This window comes from Rhineura floridana, chromosome 1 (assembly GCF_030035675.1).
Source record: "Rhineura floridana isolate rRhiFlo1 chromosome 1, rRhiFlo1.hap2, whole genome shotgun sequence".
NCBI lineage: Eukaryota > Metazoa > Chordata > Lepidosauria > Squamata > Rhineuridae > Rhineura > Rhineura floridana.
In genome coordinates, this window is record NC_084480.1 from 18,356,744 (window position 1) to 18,379,077 (window position 22,334).

Below are 22,334 nucleotides of genomic sequence, written 5' to 3' on the forward strand. Positions count from 1 at the left end.
ATGAGGCAAATTGAGGCAATTGTCTCAAGCAGTAGGTACATGGGGAGTGATTTGATCCCCCTTCTTCAGTGCCGGCCCAGGCACACAGATGCCTCACGTGGGTGACAGAACTTATGCTGCAAGCACAAAGCTTCTGCAGGGTAATTCCTCTCCACCCTGCCTTGCTCCGAGAAAGAGCTGAAGAAAGAAGGCCTTCTGTAGGGTAAGGCATTCAGGATTCAGATTGCTGGGACATTGTCTGCACCACGACTGCCTTCCTGCAGTGACTAGAAGTTTTGTTTCTAAACGTCAGGATTTTTTTTTTATTGCACTTTCACATTCAGTCCTTCACTCTAAAGAAGGACTCCTCCCCATGTGGCCCTTTCTCAGAACGGGCCGGGGTGCAGGAAGAAGAAAGCTAGCTGCCGATGCCAATGCAATGGCAAAAATAAACACAAAAGGAAACAAAGGGAGGGAGGAAGGCAGACAGGAGGGTGGCAACAACAGTGGCAGCAGCTGGGAGAGAGGAGGAGGAGGTAACTGGAAGGGAAATGGAGGAAGAGTGAGGGTGGCGGTGCAGGTTCAACACAGATTGTTGCGCTGGTCCTACCACTAGTTTCCTGTGCCTCCCTCTAACAATGACTGAGACCCCATCTGGACTATACATTTAAAGCCGTTCTGAGACCCATAGTTCTGGGAAGATGGATCGATAGTTAAACCGCTCCTCATATTGTGGTTCTGTGAGGGGAATAGGAGTCTCCTAACAATTCCCAGCACCCTTCACAAGCTACAGTTCCCAGGATTCTTTGAGGGAAGCCAGGACTGTTTAAAATGGAATCATACTGTTTCAAGTGTATTGTGCAGATATGGGCTAAGCAGAGCTTGGAAAAGTTACTTTTTTGAACTACAACTCCCATCAGCCCCAGCCAGCGCCATGCTGGCTGGGGCTGATGGGAGTTGTGGTTCAAAAAAGTAACTTTTCCAAGCTCTGCCTAAGAGGTTGCCCTCCACTTTTGCTTCTTTATTTCTGTTTTGTTTTTGTTACTTTACTTTAATTTTGTGCTTCAATTACTTCCTGTTGCTAATCCCAAACCAAAAGACAGAGGCGGGGAACCTTAATTGCCATTTTGGTTTCTCATTAACAATGCCCAAATGGAACCATCTGCCTTTGCACAGAGAAGCAGCTCTTTAAGGCACAGTGACATCAATTAATAAGTTACATGCAAAAAACATGATTTTCTGTTCCTCACCCACCCTCCTGCCATAAGGGCTTGCAGGTGCAAACATTCCTGATGCCAGGCATATATTAGCAAACTTTATTCTGCCATATATCTTACGTGCCAGATCTAAATGGATTTTGAATGACTGGTTTGTTCTAGGGGATGGGACAGAAGTTTGCATTCGTGTCATTAATATTGCTATGCCAACATGATGAACAAAATGAAATGAAAGGGATTGGCATATCAATCAATCAATCATTTATTACGGTCAATGACCAGCACTATAAAATGTTAAAACAGCAAACAATAAAACATGTCAATATTACACAGAGAAGGAAACAAACGGCAGCAGCCTGAGATAATATGGAACTGTGGTATTAAAATTAGGGCAACAATGGGGAATGGCATAAACACCGAAGGACTCACTGCATGTGTGTCACCTATGCTTTTTATCTATATATTTAGATAGACAGATAGACCCTGATTTAACCAAATACACCCGCAGCTATTGGCTGCTTCGCATCCAATTGGTGCCTCTAAAAAAGTCCCTTTCTCCAACTAGTGCTGTGCGTTCATCGTGCCAATGCAGTGACTTGCCTGTGCGACCTATGTAGTTCTTTAAGCGGTATGCACAGTCTAAATCAGCTGTGTGTAGTAGTGATGATACAGTCTGTATAAATAATAGAGAGATAAATAAGATCTGTCCGAGGGCAGAAAGAAAGATGGAGGGAAGAAACCCAGCCCTCTGCTCCCTTCACCCATCATGCAAACAGATTATTGCAGCTATTGCCAATAAAAATAATCTTGCATAGGGCGGCGTGTCCCAGAGCTATTTAGTAATGGGAACCGCATGCACAGCATTCACTTGCATCCACCGATCGCTCTTGCCACAAACGATGGGTGGCATTCAAATAAGTCCTACTCAGAGTAGACCCATTGAAATGAATGAGCCTAAGTTAGTCATGTTTATGAACTTCAGTGGGTCTACTCTGAGTAGGAGGGTTAATTACTGTGACTGAAATGCCTCCTACCCTGTTTTAATATTGTTGCTGCTGTATTATTCTCATACTGTTTTTTATTGTATTATTGTATTTTATCTCATTGTGTTTTAACTGTTTTGTACGTCGCCTAGAGTGGCCTTTGGCTAGATAGGCGACACAGAAATTAAATTTATATTATACAGAAATTAAATTTATAATTTATACACCTGATATATGCAGCAGATGCATCTTCCATGTGCAGATGGCCTAGCTGGATTGGTGCACCTTTCTTTCATATTTAAAAAATTGCCAGAAATCTTAAAGTTCTTGGATTGCTTTCCAGTGTTATTTTTTAACTGCTCCATTTTACACAATTTGATCTTCTTTTTCTATTACCCTACAATATCATATTGTTCCATACTCCCCTCTTTCAAGTGGTAGGAGGTTCCTGGGGTAATGCTACCAAATTCAGTTTCCGATGAATGGCAGATCACTGGTGACAGATGGTATTTTGGTGACATCTGATGTTTTTACAAATCAGGGGTGCTTGTTTAGTCCAGTTTCTGTGAATTCCAATGCAAACTGACCTGCTCCACACTTCTCAGACTAATGTGCAGGTCAAAATGTAGTTATCCTTTGAATTCTGCATTTCCCTGAATTTTGCAATACGCTTCTTGGCTCAAAATCCATAACAAAAATGTGTATTTTAGGATAAAATATGTTTAGAAATGTGTACATTGAGATAAAATACATAATTTAAACATGTATCTAAACAAGAATTTAAATATGGATTTTTGAATGGTTTTTAAAAAAAATAAACTTGCAGATTAATACAGAAATGGGATGGAACAGACTTATGAATGAACAAATGCAAAACTGATATGGACTGAAAATAAACTGACCCATCTTTGTTATCAATATACAAAAAGAAGTAAATAGAGTTTTATGAGTAGACACCACTCCATCAAATTCCCAACCCTTCCAAAACTGCACTCAGTTCTATCTAGAAACTGTCCTAATTATTAGTATTATTAGTAGCATTTATTGGCTGCCTTTCACCCAGAGGTCCCAGGATGGGTTACAACAACCTTAAAATGCTATCTATCTATCTATCTATCTATCTATCTATCTATCTATCTATCTATCTATCTATCTATCTATCTATCTATCTATCCATCTATCCATCTATCTCCATTCAGGTGCCAAACTACTATTAGACACTTCTCTGCCCCCTTCCCAAACTGGAGAAGTGTCACCTTCTCCAAGTTCTGATGGGTACCTCATTCCAAAAGTGAGAGTAGAGATTCCCAGGTATTGGCATCATCTCCTGTCATTAGGACCCATTGATGAAACACCAACCCATCATCCTGTACTGTGAGCAGGCAATGAGCTTCACAAAAAGAGGGGTTGTCAGGTGCCTTCATATCACGTAGCTGCTAGCAGGTAATACAATATTGGCAGTACACTTTTTGAAGTGTGGTTGCCTTTTGAATTGGATTGCAGTTGAAATAGCTTTACATCTGCAGGGAACTGGACTGCAAAGTATTTGGGACACAAGTACATTTATTTATATTTATTAAATTATAATTATCCCACCTTTTAGGGCCATACCTTCACAAAGCAGCTTGCAAAATAATATTTGAGATCAAGACCATTCACTAAAAACAATCCATAAAGAACATTAGATTAAAATGCACACACATAAACATGGGCTAGAGAGCAGGACTTCTGAGACTGATCTTAGCACCTGGGTAGATAGACATGGAAGTAGGTGGCCTGTCAACCCTGTTCCCAAACAAAAATGCACTTTTAAAGTTAAATATCAGCAATTTAAATTGAGCCCTGGGCACCTGATGCAAATTGGTGTGACACGGAATCACAGAATCATGGAATTGTAGAGTTGGAAGAGGCCTATAAGGCCATTGAGTCCAACCCCCTGCTCAGTGCAGGAAACCAACCATGGTATTCCCGATCTCTATGTATGGATGTGAAAGTCGGACAGTGAAAAAAGCAGGTAAGAGAAAAATCAACTTATTTGAAATGTGGTGGTAGAGGAGAACTTTGTGCATACCACAGACTGCGAAAAAGACAAATAATTGGGTGTTAGAATAAATTAAACCAGAACTATCACTAGAAGCTAAAATGATGAAACTGAGGTTATCATACTTTGGACACATAATGAGAAGTCATGATTCACTAGGAAAGACCATAATGCTGGGAAAAACAGAAGGGAGTAGAAAAAGAGGAAGACCAAACAAGAGATGGGTTGATTCCATAAAGAAAGCCACAGACCTGAACTTACAAGATCTGAACAGTGTGGTTAACGACAGATGCTGTTGGAGGTCACTAATTCATGGGGTTGCCATAAGTCATAATTGACTTGAAGGCACATAACAACAACAACAACAACAAAGCAGCATTTGCCTTTTTTGCAGCCACATCACACTGTTGGCTCATATTCAGCTTGTGATCAACAACAATTCCAAGATCCTTCTTGCATGTAGTATTGCTGAGCCAAGTATCTCCCATCTATCAACAGTGCGCTTAGTTTCTTTTTCCTAGGTGTAGAATTTTGCACTTATCCTTGTTAAATTTCATTCTGTTGTTTTCAGCCCAGTGCTCCAGCCTATCAAGATCACTTTGAATTTTGTTTCTGTCCTCCAGGGCATTAGCTATCCCTCCCAATTTTGTATTATCTGCAAATGTGATAAGAATTCCCTGCAGCTCCTCATCCAAGTCATTAATAAAAATGTTGAAGAGCACTGAGCCCAGGAAAAAAGCCCTGTGGTACCCTGCTCATTATCCACACACACCCAGTTTGAGAAAGAACTATTGATAAGCACTCATTCAATATAATTCTGTAGCCAACTGTTGAACTACCTGATAGTTGTTCCATCCAGCCCACATTTAGCTAGCTTGCTAATCAGAATATCATGGGTCACTTTGTTAAAAGTTTTGCTGAAGTGGAACAGAATGTTTAGCTCCTAGTAACTGGTGAGTTCATATTCTTAGACTAAGAGGGACACACCACATATGTCTCTTGAAACACAAGAGAGGATGCTGATGCACCATATACAGATCGAGCATAATGTAAATTACTGCCTTCAAGTCATTGAGCATACCCACATATAATAAGAGAACCATACTATATCATAATGGATCCTGTATATAGGGATGGTCAGGTCTGTCTATTCCCAGTCCATTTCAGTTTTACCTGTGCTTATTCATAAATCTCTTCTATCCCATTACCACAGCAATCTGCATTTAAAAAAAAAAGTCATACATCATTTCAAGGTACACACTTGTAAATGTATTTTATCTTAAAATATACAGTTTAACACATTTTGGTAATGTTGTTTCATTTGGGGTTTTTTTTTAGCAGAGAACTGTATTGCAAAATTCAGCAAACTGGGGAAATCTGAAAGATAATTACATTCTGATCCATGAGGTACAGATGAGGTCAATTCGCTTAACAATGCCGATGACCAGGTTGCATGGCTCTCTCTCATAGGGATGGTGGAGAATTTTGGTTCAGTTTGCATTCGAAGGCGAACCTACCTAATTCACACTTTCTGAAACAATGCATGAACTGAAACATAACCATCTCTTGAAATTCACACTTCTCGGGACTTTGCAATGCATTTCTCCAGCTAAGTAATGTGTACAAAAATGCATATACTATAGTAAAGCGTGCATTATAAATGTATATACTGGTGAAAACAACATACGAAACACTTCACATTTGGGGAATTGCTTTGAAAAATTGTGTATATTAGGCAAAATGCATGCAAACGTGTGTATATTTGGAGAAATGTACACTAAGTGCTGATGACTTTTCATGTGAACTTTTTTTAAAAAAAACCCTCAAACTGATGTGGAATTGTGGAGAACTGAACCTAACATGGGGGGGGGGGAAATGGAGAGGAACTGAAATTGACAGATTCACCCATCGCAACTCTCACATCATGTGGAGGAGCAACTTACATAACCAAAATGTCTTAAAGCAGTTGTGGCTAAATACATTTTCTTTTCCTTTACTTTTCTCCTCCCTTGGATTGTACTGTTTAAAACACACACACACACACACACACACACACCCCTCTGGGGATGACTATACTGCCTGTTCTTTTTTCTTTCTTTCTTTCTTTTTGAGATATTTTTGGAAGTTTGGCAAAACCAGTTATTAAAGAACTCATTTATTACAGTGAGGATAGCAAAGTGATATCTTTTGAAGAACTTCTTTAAGTCTCTTTTTTAGCTTTCCCTTTTTCATTTCAGTTAAACTTGGATTTTCAAAGGGGTCCAGGCATACAGAGAATGTCTGGCTCTCTTTTTGTCTAATGCTTCCTTGCAGAAAGGAACTAACTAAGTTAACTAACAAAGGCCAACATGGCACTCTAATTCGGGAGAGCTTGCCTTTGGATAGTCTTCAGCATTTACTGATGCAACCCCCCCCATGCTTTAACATTTAATTAACATTATTTTTTTAACTGAACACAGTTCTTTGGAAAAGAAATTCAATATGCATTTCAAACATTCTCTTTGTATACTTTTTTTTGCTGTTGTTGAAAGAATTTGTCATGTTGTTAAATATGGCAAAAATACATTTAGAAATGTCTCTAATACAAACTAGGGCTGAATTGGAATTGCCCTCCCCATTTCACAATGCTATTGAGGGGGTAGCAATGGAGTGTCCATTTTCTGGGGGGAACTACCCTGAACTGTTAAGGGAGTAGTGGTGATTGGTGCCCATTGGGGCTGGTGGGATAGAAGGCAGGGAGACCAAGAGTAAGTTTGTGGTACAGATAAAACTGTACAGCAGCATATTCAAAGTGTTTTTGTTTAATGTGATCAGCCAAGATACATGAAGACAGTGTTCTGATGTTGGCTGGGGCTGGTGGGGTGGAAGGCAGAGAGGCCAACAGGAGGCTGAGCCAGAGCCAATGACAGAGAGAGCCAATTTATTCCAGCTTTGTGCCCATCCTCCACCTACGGCCATCCTACCCTAAACATGCCCAATCTCATCTGATCTCAGAAGCTAAGCAGGGTCAGGTCTGGTTAGTACTTGGATGGGAGACCGCCTGGGAATACTGGGTGCCGTAGGCTTAGAGGAAGGCAATGGTAAACCACCTCTGAATACATCTTATCATGAAAACCCTATGAATATTCACTAATAGGCAAAAAAAAACTTGCAGTTTAAGAACGTACCTATAGCCCACAGCTATTCTATCAAACTTTAAAAAGCAGGGAAATTGGGCAGCTATAGTGAATGCACCAGGGGAGCAGTAGCCCTAACCACCTCTCTGAGATATTGTACTGCCCTACAAATTGGTCAAAATGCAAACACCATTTGGGTTGGTCTTTCACAGTCCAATCCACTTCCTGTGTAGCTTGGAAGAATTTGGTAACATGTGCCTCTGAGCAGGGAGTGGGAGGGGAGGAGATTGGGTGGGTGGGCACTGGGCAGAAGGGAAGCCCCTTTCCTTTCCAAAAGGAAAACATTGTAAACAGAATAATTCTTTTTCAGGCTTTCCCCCACCTTTTTATTCTACAGCAGACACATGTAGCCTCCTACCAAATTTAAACCAAAGCTTTGCCACCACACAAAGAAGACTCGTGACACAAGATTGGAATAGTGTTATATTTATTAAATATAACATACTAAATCCAAAGCAAGACAGCCAATTATTCAAATATAATAACTTTGGGCAGGAGAAGCAAAACCTAACTACGTGGGACTCCACTCCCACCTTCTAAAGGCATCAATTCTCAAAATTACATAACTCCAGAGTCAAGGATGTGGGTGGACTCCTCCCTCCTTGCTCTTGGAGCCATGTGCATGGTTCCAACCTCCACACCATGGCCCCACCATACAGGCGTTCACCATGATGCGCAAGCCAGTCCCACAAGGACACTACCCAGATCCCCACCAGACGTGAAGCCCTGATGGTTCCCTGGGGAGTGCCCCTTTTTCAGGATGTCTTAACCGCCTAAATATAATCCCCATATACCTCACCTGCCCGAATTCTATGCCAGCCAATGCAGACGCAACCCAACCCAACCGCAAAGCCAATTGAATTAAACCCAAGCAGCATGGAGTAGGCAAAACCAAAGGGATTCTGAAATCAGGATCCCCCCCAAAAAATTCCTACTCGGCCCCATTTGGTGACCAGCAAAGCCCAAGCTGACAAGGGAGGGAGGGTGGATGCCGCGAGGCGAAAAAGGCAAGAGCGGGAAAGAAGGAGCAGCCTTTTATACGCTGCTCCAACACCCTTCACAATTGGATGAACGATCTCACGTGGCTCTTGACTTAATTATCGCGGGCATTCACGAGTCTTCTCTCAATGATGGCGGCGGCAAATATGCCCCTAAAAGGAACGACATTGCCACCACACAAAGAAGACTCGTGACACAAGATTGGAATAATGTTATATTTATTAAATATAACATACTAAATCCAAAGCAAGACAGCCAGTTATTCAAATAGAATAACTTCGGGCAGGTGAGGCAAAACCTAACTACGTGGGACTCCACTCCCACCTTCTAAAGGCATCAGTTCTCAAAATTACATAACTCCAGAGTCAAGGATGTGGGTGGACTCCTCCCTCCTTGCTCTTGGAGCCATGTGCATGGTTCCAACCTCCACACCATGGCCAGTGACTTCCGGGAAGGGTGACTTAGCCTGTGCCTGCTTTTGAGACGGGTTCCTGCCTCAAAAGAAGCTTATTCAGATATATCAGTCAGATTTTTTCTTTTTTTGACTGATTAAACTTCTCCCGGGTAGGGAGAAACGAAGAGATTAACCTCAAAGCCTATTTTTGTTGGGACGACCAGATCTCATTAATTTATGGGACGAGGTCCAGCCGACGAAGGTGGGACGGATTTTTAACAACAAGCTCTATCTGGAAAAGCGAACGTTCATCTTATCTTCTAAGAGAGAACGCACTAACAGGCAAGCACCCTTCTTTCTATATTTTTCTTTTACTTGACTTAAATTGTTGCTGTTTAAAAGAGATTTGCCAGATTGATCGGTTTTTGACATCTCACTGGGGAGCCATAACTTCTCTCTGCTACTCACTAATTAATAGCTTATCTCTGTTTTTGTTGCAAAAAGCTGTCCTGGATTTGCATTCTAAAGATATACACAGAAGAGGGATTTCTATTCCAGATTTTTATTTTGAAGAATATTATATTGTCTGAGACTACTCTCTTTTTGGTCTATTTTATTTTGACGAATCTGTTTTCTGACGACCGCCATTAATTGTTTCGATCCTGGGAACTGCATTTTGTTTACTTAAGCATGGAGAGATAAGGCTGTCTGCTCTGTTTATACTGTGATGTCACCAAGTTTGGAGTATTAACCCAATTGTTGCTGAAATAAGAAGTGGTTTTCCTATATTTTTCTTTTAAAATGGCAATTAAGAAAGTGGCTGAGAATCTGGAAATAACTATGTTTCAGAAAATAATGGATGAGATTGAGATAACGAAACAAAACCTGCGACAGGGTTGTAAGGAGCTGAAAATTGAATTGAGTAAAATGAAGCAGGAGATTAAAGATATAGGGGTCCCTGTGAGAGAGGTGACCCTGGAAGGGGTCCCTGTGAGAGAGGAGACCTCGGAGATTGGAACAAACGTGGAACAGGAAAAAGATTTGGAGTCTATGGACTTTAGAAACAAAATTTATTGTTTGGAGACACAGGAGATTAAAGACATAGGGGTCCTTGTGAGAGAGGAGACCCTGGAGACTGGAACAGGGGTCCCTGTGAGAGAGGAGACCCTGGAGACTGGAACAGGGGTCCCTGTGAGAGAGGAGATCCCGGAGATTGGAACAAACGTGGAACAGGAACAAGATTTGGAGTCTATGGACTTTAGGAATAAAATCTATTGTTTGGAACTCAATGTTATCTCTGAAGAAATTAATGAAGATTCTAGAGATAAAGTTATCAATGGCATGGATAATCTTCTGGACTGGAATGATGTGATGGAGCCCAATATAGAGAAAATCTATGGAATTAACTGCAGCCATGTGACAATGGAAAAACTTTCAAGAGATGACCCAGTGTATTTTGAAAAAAAGAACAGAGATATGATTTTACAGCAGTATTTCAGCAACCTATTCAGAATGGATGGCAAGAAAATATTTGGGATAGAGGTAATTCCCATCAGACTCTTACTATATGACTATGGCTTTGACAGCAAGATTATTATGGAATACTGATAATGGAAGATTGGATACTGAAATTACTGGACTTAACAAGACTACTGAAGATGGAAGATGGAAAATGGAACTAATAGGGATAATAGAACAATGGCTACTGAAATTACTGAACCTAACAGATTCTGATGTGATGGATTAATTGAAATGTTTATTTTGACTATGGTTATGACAACAAGATTATCATAATTAGTAATGAGATGGATTAATCGATATGCTTATCTGGAAAAAAAAATTGATAGATATATTTCTTAAAGAATTGAAACCTCTCTTTGACTTTTTGTGTAAAGAATAAAGTAATGTTTATGAGATTTGATGATTAAGTAAGATAACTACTGGAGGAAAGTGATTTTATAATATGACTTAAGAGACAGGATTGTTATATATTATAGACTTATAACTGATTTGATCTTTGACAAATGGGAAGTCAATATTTTACTCTTTATTTTTTATTTTTGTTTTTTTTTTTTCTTTTTTTCTTTTTGTTTAACTATTTTTGATTTTGTTTTTTGTCTTTGAATGTTTTATGATTTTGTCTTGTATGTTTTATGAAAATCTGAATAAAAATTATTGAAAAAAAAAAACAAAGCAAGACAGCCAGTTATTCAAATAGAATAACTTCGGGCAGGTGAGGCAAAACCTAACTACGTGGGACTCCACTCCCACCTTCTAAAGGCATCAGTTCTCAAAATTACATAACTCCAGAGTCAAGGATGTGGGTGGACTCCTCCCTCCTTGCTCTTGGAGCCATGTGCATGGTTCCAACCTCCACACCATGGCCCCGCCGTACAGGCGTTCACCATGATGCGCAAGCCAGTCCCACAAGGACACTACCCAGATCCCCACCAGACGTGAAGCCCTGATGGTTCCCTAGGGAGTGCCCCTTTTTCAGGATGTCTTAACCGCCTAAATATAATCCCCATATACCTCACCTGCCCGAATTCTATGCCACAAGAGGGGATCAGCTGAAGCTTGGTCCCCTCAACCCAATGAGGATAACAAGCCCCCTAAACCCCTCATAAGATCCTCCAAAAACAAATCACAACCCTGCTCAGAAAGATGAGCCCCATCTCCTCGAAACAAATGTGGGGCATGGAACCTAATCCCATCGTGGGGAATAAATGCCCCACCAAGCGACAGGACAAGAGCCCTGATCTTTCTATTAACCCATTTCCTGGATCTATCGATCCTATTGGGATGAAAAGCACCCCTCCACACCCTTCTAGCTAGCATATCTGACCACACAATTATAAGGTGGGGATATGAACTAATAAGCCACGTGAGATCACGCGTGACCTTGAACAGCAGATCCATTCCAGGACACTGCACAAGATCATTTTCCCCCAAATGAATCAACAATATATGAGGCCGATCAGCCAAAGACATAATCTGGCACACAGAAGGCAAAAACTGGTCCCATAACATGCCCCTCCGGGCTACCCAACAAACTGTAGCTGTGGCGGAAAGGTGCAGTTGAGTCCCAGGAGCTGACGAAGATGCCCGCCGATGGGCCCAAAACAAAATTGAGTGGCCGCACAAGACGATCCTCACAGGGATTGGGAAGCTTAGCAAACCTAAGAAAACAAAAAGGAAATCCAAGTATTAAAACCTGACATAAGATTGAAATGCATCGGAACGCCATCTTCCAATTGCCTGTATATCGCTAACGCTCATGCCCGCGAGGGCCGCGGCCATAGCCGCACCAATACGGAAGGAATGCAGCCCATAGACTCCAGCATCGCGACCACTGGCCAACAAGGCCCGCCGAACAACGGCCCAAAATTGAAATTGAGTCAGGGCAGAACCATCAGCATGTACGAAAAGATAACGCTGGCCCGCTGGCCGTAGAGACAGGAATTGCTGCATTGCAGCCACAGGGCACAAGTCTGAGACCTGGCAACTGCGTAAAAACACAATACTGCCACGGCCTTTTTGATCGGTCTTAGAGACACGCAGGGAAAACCTAACTATATCAGCACCTAATGTGCAATCGCCAAAGCATAAGGCTCAATAGGTCACATCACGCTTAGAGGGGGCCAATAATTCGCTAGGGCGAAAAGCACCATAAAACATCGTCAGAGTTACTGCGGCGAAAAGGTGCGACTCATACTGGGATGAGCATAAAGTGCGAAACAATGCCAGGATCTGGAGGAGAACATTGGGCGTGATTGGCCTCCTCCGGTCAGCGGACCTGGGAGCAGAATGCGACCAACCCTCAAGGACCTTTCTGACCCTAAAATCTACAGAATGATCCGGCAGCCCCCATGCCTTAGATATAAAGGCCAGCGCCGAGAGGTGACCGGCAATAGTGGAAACAGAATTATTTAGCCCTTTTAGAAATATCATAAACTGCAATAGATGATCCACTGGAATAGGCCACGCCAAAGGCAACTCCTTGCTGATGCGAAAAGTCTGGAACTTAGCGAATGAACGCTCATACGCATTTTGAGTACTGGGAGCAAGAGCAGCGGCAATCGCAACCCCAACTTCTAGTTGCCAAGGTTCCACAGGAAAGGTGGGTTTGGTACAGGATCCAGTACCGCTCCAGGTGCAAGCTCCCGAAAGCGTGCCATCTGTAAGTGGGAAAGGGCATCAGCAACGGAATTTAGTAAACCTGGAATGTGCCTGGCAAGGAATAAAATATTAAAGCGCAAACATTGCAAGACAAAGGCCCGCATTAAGCGCATAACACGAGGAGACCTAGAAGTTTGGGCATTAATAACACAAACAGTGGACCAATTGTCATACCAGAAGCGCACAGTGCGATTCTTAAATTCCAATGGCCAGATATGAACTGCAACTACTATTGGAAAAAATTCCAAAAATGTCAAATTGGAAGTAATTCCGTTAGCCCGCCAACTGGCAGGCCACTGCTCAGCGCACCACTGGGATCTAAATATTACTCCGAAACCAATGCTGCCAGCAGCATCAGAATGCACCTGCAATTCTGCTTCCAATAACAATTCCTCCCGCCAAAAGGAAAGGCCATTGAAATCCATCAGGAAGTCAAGCCACATGTGCATATCCGCTCTCATTCCTGCTGTGATCCTAATGAAATGAAAATGAGAGTGAACACCCTTCATGGTGTCACATAAACGCCTGAGGAATGCACGACCGGGGGAAATGACTTTGGAAGCAAAAACTAAATGACCCACAAGCTCCTGTAGACGAGCCAATGTGAGTTTTTTCAACCCAAGAACGGATCGAAGCAGTTGGCGCAGGACAACCAACTTATCCAGCGGCAAACGTGAAGACTGAGCTACCGTGTCTAACTGGATCCCTAAGAAAATAAGAGAAGTAGAAGGGCCCTCTGACTTTTCAGGAGCTAACGGGACTCCAAGTTCCTCAGTTAAAGAGGTAAAAGATTGCATCAAATGGAGGCAGTGAGAAGAGCCAGCCGGCCCTACAAATAAAAAATCATCAAGATAATGAGCAGAGAAGGAAGACGAGGCTTTCCTCCGCAATGCCCATTCAAGAAACGTGCTGAATGCTTCGAAAGCGGCACAAGACACAGAACAACCCATTGGCATAGCTCTAACTACGTAAAACTGGCCCTGAAATTTAAAACCGAGCAAATCAACATCCTCGGGGTGTACTGGTAAGAGGCGAAAAGCGGATTTTATATCACACTTTGCCATTAACGCGCCCCTACCAGCTCTCCTGACTACCCTCACTGCCTCATCGAAGGAAGTATATTTGACTGATGCATATACCGATGAAATGCCATCATTGACAGAGGCTCCTTTAGGATATGACAAATTATGAATAAGACGATATTCCCCAACTTGCTTTTTAGGAACAATGCCTAACGGAGAAATCCGCAAATTTTCCAAAGGAGGAAAGGGAAAGGGGCCTGAAATACGGTCGGCAATTATCTCCTTATTGAGCTTAGCCAAAACAACAGGCGCCAAATTGCTAAGAGAAGGCTGATTGATTATTGATGTAGCAATCCTGGGACCCACAAAGGGAATGCGAAAACCAAACGTGAAACCCTGCAATAGAAAACTAGCTGCCTGCCTATTAGGGTAACACTCCAACCACTTTGCCAAGGGAGCCAGCTTAACCGGGCTACTGGCCTTGCGACGTACCGCCTCTGGTGCCAGACCCACGTTTTGGCTGTTGATGCTCCCCTGTGCCCTGGCGAGCTGTACGTGCACGCTGGCAGGAGGAACTGGGATGGTTGTTGCCGCACAGCGCACAGACATGTCTAAACCTACAGGGGCGTCGAAGACATCTGCCGGTGCTATTGAACGTCCAACAGACTTGCTGAGATTGAACCCAATGCCTGCCTTGGCTGGAGCCAAAGGCGAAAGTCTGTGCTCGTGCCAATAAATGCCCACTATCAGCTCTATCACCCAGGGTGGGCCTAGTGGAGGTCATAGATCGCAGCCAAAGGCCAGAGTGCTCGATATCCCAACGCAGGGTAGGATCCAAAGTGGCCCTTTGTCTGAAATTCTTGTCATACCGCAACCAAGTGGTTCCTGAGAATTCACGGAAGGCACGATGAACAATGTCCTGATATTTTATCAGGGACAAAGCCCTAGAAGGATAAGCCTAGGTCAGAACGCCCATATAAATTGTATAGGCAGTCAACCAATTTGGCCACACACCATCGACCCTCCGTTTAATAGCAGCCTCACACTCTTTAACATCTTGACCTTCCTTAGGCTTTGTTTCATTTTCACGAAACAGGAGAGAAAACAAGTCAATGTACTCTCCACGCCAAATTTTTTCCTTTGTTCCTAAAGTTAAATGGTCACCCAAAGGAAGCGATGTATCGCCCTGTGGGTAAACTCCCTGAGGAAGAGGTAAATAGGCTGGCGACTGAGAAGGGGAATCCGAAGGCTGCTGCCAAGGAGACACGGCAGAAGCAGGCCAAGGGAGCTGTGGGTGCTGGGGCACCAACACCCCCCCATAAACACCGCAGGGTGCAATGAATCCCCAAGCAAATGAGAACCAGTAGGGGAATCACGATAAAGGGTACTTGAAGCCTGTACATGTGTGTCGTGCGGGTGTAAATGTTGCTCACCTGTATGAGCTGCAGGAGAAGCAACAACAGGCGGCGTGGAGAACCCTGGCGCCCCAGAGACGAACGTGGCAGGCGCAGGAGGAACAGGAAGCTGTCCTTGCAAAGGCCCTGCTACAGGTGAGGCTGAAGTCACGGTCGAAGAAGTGGCAATCTGAGCAGCAGGCAAACAAACTGAAGGCGTATGCACTGAGGGGTCAGTATGAGGTACTGCAGCTTCCAGCACACCAATCCTAGAAACTAAATCAGCGAGAATATGAGATTTAGGCATCTTAGAAGCCAACCTAGCAGATTTCTTACCTGCAGGGGCAGAACTGGGGCCCACGTCAACATCCATTGGCTGCCTGCGCTCCTTTTCCAACGCCTCGACCCTAGCCACCAAGGCATGTATGGTCCCCAAATCCTCCTCCTCATTGAAAGATTGAATCTGCTGTGATGACGGGCGCTTCGTGGCCTGCTTCACCACCCGCACCCCTTTCTTTTGTTGCACCTTCCTGGGAGGCATGCTCAAAAAGCAGCAAAATACAACAAGTAAATAATTAACAAAATTAATAAACACCACCAAATTTGGAAGACACCAAATTATCAAGAAATATTAACACTCCAAAAATGCCAAATACAAAAGTGTAACTAAAATTTTTATTATTATAATTTATTTTATTTTTATGTTATTTTATATTATTTCAAATTATTTTATTTATTATAAGTTTATTAATGAATTATTACTATTGTATAACAAACAGGGTAACGAATTATATAGAGGGGGGAGATATATTTTCCCCCTTGTTTTTTTTTTAATTTAAACAATAAATAACCACTATATAAATTCAACTGCTACTACAACACCATAGAAATTGATCCTACTAAGCAAGAATTATGAATTTGATACAGGAATTACTATAAAATTGAATTAAAGAACAACAAACAAACACCAACAATTAAGCCAAAACGCGCAGAGGAAAACGAAAGGGAAGGGAAAGAATGGGTGGAAAGAAGCGGTTAACGAAAACGAAACTTAAGGCAGAAACAACCAAATAAAATTCAACTCACAAAGAAACAAATAATGCACAAACAACAATTCCTAAAGGAAACTTATAAGGCAAAATAGAAAACTTAAAGATATAGACACAATATGAACGCAAGCCGGAATTAAAAGCCGGCAAGCCGTCGAGACGCCGCCGAGCGCGTGGGCGGACGCCCGCTGCCCAGCGGGAACGGGAGTAAAAGAGAAATCAACAGCAACAGGTGTAAAACCAGATAAATAACATGGTAAACAATCAGAAAAGATCACTTATGAGCGCCAAGGAAGCCACGGAAGCAAGGACAAACCGCTTGTGCCGCGAGGTGAAAAAGGCAAGAGCGGGAAAGAAGGAGCAGCCTTTTATACGCTGCTCCAACACCCTTCACAATTGGATGAACGATCTCACGTGGCTCTTGACTTAATTATCGCAGGCATTCACGAGTCTTCTCTCAATGATGGTGGCGGCAAATACGCCCCTAAAAGGAACGACATTCCCTGGCCACATCCACACCAGGCCTTTATTTCACTTTGGACAGTCATGGCTTCTCTCAAAGAATCCTGGGAAGTGTAGTTAGTGAAGGGTGCTGAGAGTTGCTAGGAGACGCCCTGTTCCCCTAACAGACCTTCAATCAGAGTGGCTGACTGTTAAACCATTCTCTCAGGGGAATAGGAGTCTCTTAGCACCCTTCACAAACTACACTTCCCAGGATTCTTTGAGGGAAGCCATGACTGTCTCACATGAAATCAAAGTCTGGTGTGGGTGTGGCCCCCTGATTAGCTTAGCTCAGCAGCTGTGAGGCTTTTAGAACACTGACAGTTGGTTCTTACTGAGCATGCTCCGCATTATCATTGGGTTCCAGCCAAAATTTATTAAATTAATTAAAAATCAGCCAGGCATTTTTTCAACTTTTCAACTGCAGAAGATGAAGGTCAGAGTATGGGGCAAGGTCAGTATTAGGATTACAGGTACTCTGTGAATATGGCTGATTTTTAATGAATTTCAACAGATTATGAGAACTCTGGCAGAAAAAAGTCCAAAAGGGCTCTTTCTCTCTCTTTTTACACTTTGAACTGTCTATTCTCTGTGACTGTTTTGTGTATTGCCATGAAAATTGGCAGGGTTGTTAAGCAAGTGTTTCTGAGTTCAGGACTATATGTTTTGTAAGGTTTTGTTTTGAAATGAGCTTATGGGAAACCTCAGAATGGCATGGGTGGTATTTTCAATTTAACATTGCGGGATGTGAAAAATTCCCGCTGGCTATAGTATACAGCCACTCTCGTGGCTGTATAATATCCAAACAAGATTCACAGGGTCGCCATAAGTCATAATCGACTTAAAGGCATATAACAACGACAACAACCCCATCCTCCTCTTTGCTGAGTTCTACAAGGGCAACACTCAGCAAGAGGCGACTGACAGCCAGTCCTGTAAGTCAGAAGACAGGCAAGTAGGGGCTGGCTGAAGGCAGACTGAGGTTGGTGGGATAATGCCCCATCTACCCTAATGGAGCATCCTCCACTGATGCCAGTTTCCACATGGAATCACTTCTCTCTGTGGGTGACAGAACTGGGGTAGGAAAGAGAGCATTAAGAACATAAGAAGAGCCTGCTGGATCAGGCCAGTGGCCCATCACGTCCAGCATCCGGTCCTCACAGTGCCCTTCCTGATGCTTGTGAGAAGCCTGCAGTCAAGACCTGCGTGCATCAGCACTCGCCCCTCCTGCCATTTCCAACAGCTGGCATTCAGAAAGACCATGCCTCTGATAGCACTGGAGCTGGAAGGTGGCAGGCAGGTTCTCTTCTAAGCCACTTACATCCAGAGCCGATGGCAGGCAGAGCCAACGCATTCTAGTTTTGTCCCCATCCTCCTCTTTGCTGAGTTCTACAAAGGCAACACAGAGATTAAGGAAGAGGGGGCTGACAGCCAGTGCAGTCTCCTGGACAGGTTCCCATCCCCCAGTCTGGTTGTAAGTGAGAAGGTGGTACGTGTGGCTGAGGGATGGTGGGGCAATGCCCCATTTGCCCTTACGGACTAGCCTCCACTGTTAAGGAGCACTTACTAAAAGCTTTCACTCTGTAGCCCTGTTCAGATGTTATACATATCCAGAAATGCAAGAAGGGAGTGGGGGTGAGCATGCCAGCTCTACCCAACACCACTACCATCCTGGTCATCCTCCATGAGTTGGAGAGCAACTGTCTGACACAGGGAGCCTCCTATAGTCAAGGAGGTTCTTTGCATGGAAAATCAGGGTTCTACAGTGCACAGTGAGCTACACAAATAGAAGCAGGCTGTCCACTTTGAGCAGTCAGCCTTTAACTTGCAGAAGTGAGGGAGAAGCTAGTGTCCTCATCCCTGGTGTTCCCAGTCACATGTTGTGTTTCTGGTTTAGTATAATGCCTGAACAGAGTTTCTCTCTCTCTCTCTCTCACTCACTCACTCACACTCACACTCACACACACACACACACACACACACACACACACACACACACACACACACACACACACACAGTTCTTCAGAACACAATTGATCAGTTGCCTGCCAACCACCATTATTCTCCTCTTGCAAGGGACAAGCAGGTCTGCTTCTTGCATCAAGACATATCAGATCTCTGATGACCCTTCCTTGTGCTATTTGGGAGGTACCCACTACAGCAGGCTTAAAGTGCTTTCTGAAAACTTGATCGTTTCATCGGGCTTTCCCTGGCTCTTAATTTTCTGACCACACTGCTCAGTATTTCTGTTTTAATGTTTTACTTCACTTTTTAAAATCTGACTGCATTTTGTATTTACTTTTTTTGCCTGTGATTTTATTATTGTAATTTGTGTGAGCTGCTTAGAGACTGTGTTATATTTAATGTATATTTAGTGTATATAGTGTATAAGTTTAGTGCTTAGAGACTGTGTTATATTTAGTGTATATAAGTTATTAAAATAAATCAAATATATAAATAATAGCTCCATTCCATCACCTTCTGGGAAGAGAATAATGGTAGCTTCCAACCATTTGTCTAGCCAACTGACCAAGAAATTCTCTCTTGCTGTGCAATAAGAGACAGAGAGAGACACACAGAGAGACTGCTTTTTGAACTGTAAAGAAAAAAATAAGATAAGCATTCCCACAATTGTTCAGGATTGTTACCACTCTGGAAAAACTTCCTCTCAGTTTGGCATTTTGGTTCTGCTCAGCCCAGCTACAGACATATTGTTTTTATACCAATTTAACTGTGAAGGCTTCCCTTAGATAGTTTTGTGGTTTTATAAGGGTGCAGACAAGTCTCTGTTACAGATTCATAGCCCTCCCTGCCTCTCTAGACTGAAGGTTAATTACTCCTAGTATATATATATATATATATATATATATATATATATGAATTTCCAGTTTTCTGAGTAGTTTTTTACGGGTGAGCGGCAGTTGTCACCAAAATATGGTGGCTGTCATTGAGAGATGCCATCTTCATGGCAGCCACCACCAACCCTACCCCCCAAAAAATGACCCTTGGAATTTACATTTGGGAAAATCTGAAACGTCAAGGGTTTTGATTTCATTCCCCCACTGCTGAAAACTGCCAAAAGGGTTACACACTTTTGCAGCCTCCAAGTGGGGGGCAGATGTTCAGTACTGTTCTGTGCTTCAGTACACAGAACATGGTTGCTTATAGTGCTATGGGAAGTGTGGGTTCCTCAAAACTGTTACCATGGCTCTCAATGAATGAAACCCAACTTTCATGGGGAAAAATCAACGTAGTAATTTTTCCTAAAAAAACCCAGATATAGTGTATGAAACTACTTCATCCCTTGTGTCGCAACACAATCTCAAATTTCAGCCGAGATCACTCTAGTAATGTTTATGTACCACTTTTTCCATTGGCTTCCCTATAGCTAAAATAATCTTTCCCTTGAAGACTTAAAGAAGTCAGAGCCTGAACATCTTTCAAAAATTCAGAATTAAGACTTGAGCATGTGCTCAGGGAAATTATGAATTAGGTTATAATGGGTGTCACTGATTGCAGCAGATCTTACTTCCAGGTAAGTATGCTTAGGGCTGCACCATTCATCCCACTGTTTTGTTCTAAGATCCCTGTTTTGATCTTACACTATTTGGATTTGGTAGACTCTTGTTTGTTTGTTTATTATAAATGCTAAACATTTTAGGTAAGACAAATTATAAATGTAAGAAAAGACATGGACAAGATATGTCATTTAATGTGTATTCTCAAGTTGCTCCTGCCTTCTTCTGTGTATGAGTCATGTGATAATACTATCCCAATTTGTCCTGTTTTAGCACCCAACCTTCCCAAGGCTCAGGTTAAGACAGCATCACTTGGACTAGCTGGAAAAGCAAGATCCCCTCTGCTTCCTGTCTCAGTACCGACAGCCCCAGAAGCCTCAGAAGAGGGTCACAAACAAACAGAGGATCCTGCAAATGTAAGAACAAGTCCAAGGTTCTTCTTGAAGTCTGAGACATTGACTGGAGGATTTTGTATCTCCAGTAGGGAGGGGGGAGAAATTTGAGTCAGTTTGCATTTAAAGCTGAATCTATAAAATTTCCACTTTCCAAAACAATATGAGAACCGAACACAGCCATCCACTGAAATTTGCACTTATCTGAATTTTGCTACACAATTGTCCAACCAAACAGGTTTATAGAAATGCATATATCGGGGGAAATGTGCCTGAAAATGAAAATATTAGTGAAAATAACATAAAATACATTATATTAGGAGAAATTGCATGCAAAAATGTATACATTAGTCAAAACTGCATACAAACAGGCATTTAATAGGAGAAATTTGCACCAAAATGCTGAAGAATTTTCATAAGGATTTTTTTTTAAAAAAATCAGATTGCTACAGAAATGTGGAAAAATGAATTTAAGATTAAAAATGAGAAACTGAGCAAACCGAAATTGATAGATCCTTCCATCCCTAGTTCCAAGTAAGCTCAGGCTTCCCTGAGGCTGCTACACATGTAACACACACACAAACTGTGCACTTTAATTGCATTAATGCAATTAACATCCTGTCTAGCTTGGCTCTGATTGGATGGAAACAATTCTTCCCATGTAGAAAATGAGATGGAAAAGAGCAGCAGTGCAGTTGAGGAAGGACTTGGAGGCAGATGACCATGGTCCCTCTCAGCAGAATGAGCACAAGGGCCCCAATCATAAGCAGGGCTGCCATGCCACATTTTGAAGTAATACCATCTAAAGAGGTGGCCCCATATAAGACCATTAAGTTCAGAGTAAAATTATCTAACTGCAACACATGTCAGGGAGAAAGTTATTAACTTAACCTTCTCTCTTGTAGTTTTCTAAATACGGTTTTCTATATTAATTTTGAATGGAGGAGCATTTGCTCATGTGCCTTCCCCATTTGCAATCTAGAGCAGACGTGGCCGAAATGGGGGCTGTGTCATTTAAAATGTGCTTTCCATATTGTTGCCCCGGATGGTGTAAAACATGTCCACATTCTGCACATTCATTCATGTCTGCTGCCTGCTTCAGCATAGAATGTGTTCCATGTGGTGGGGAAGCACCTGTCAGCTTCAGGGCTGGGGGCTGGGCAGTAACGAAGCAGCCGGCAGTTAGCTGGGCAATACATCAGTCAAGGCCAGGCAGATAACGGAGGCCGGCTGGCAGAAGAAAGGCTTGACAAACTAACCAGTAGCAGTGTCCAAGAGCATTGTCCAGGTAGGGAAGCAGAGTTCAGAAAGCCAGGGGTCCAGTCCGAAGGTCTAGAGGCTAGCAATGGCGTTACACATGAGGGGTCACAACTGACGTTGTAGTCAGCAGTCTGCTGCAGCCATGAACTGCCTTTTTTAACAGACTCCCTAAGCCAGGTGCCCTTGATTAGTCTCCCAGCTGCTCAGAGCTGCTTGGTCTTAAATGACC

At 42.6% G+C, this 22,334-nt stretch overlaps 1 protein-coding gene and 1 pseudogene across 3 annotated transcripts in view; both read left to right on the plus strand.

Moving 5' to 3' along the window:
- The window catches only part of DCC (DCC netrin 1 receptor), an 882,319-nt gene that overhangs the window by 854,535 nt on the left and 5,450 nt on the right, over positions 1-22,334 (plus strand). For all 3 annotated transcript variants that reach the window (XM_061614640.1, XM_061614658.1, XM_061614668.1), the window contains one exon: positions 20,727-20,869. In XM_061614640.1, coding sequence (XP_061470624.1) covers positions 20,727-20,869 — 143 coding nt within the window. The remainder of the gene's footprint in view (positions 1-20,726; positions 20,870-22,334) is intronic.
- Positions 7,167-7,285, plus strand: LOC133375787 (5S ribosomal RNA; annotated as a pseudogene).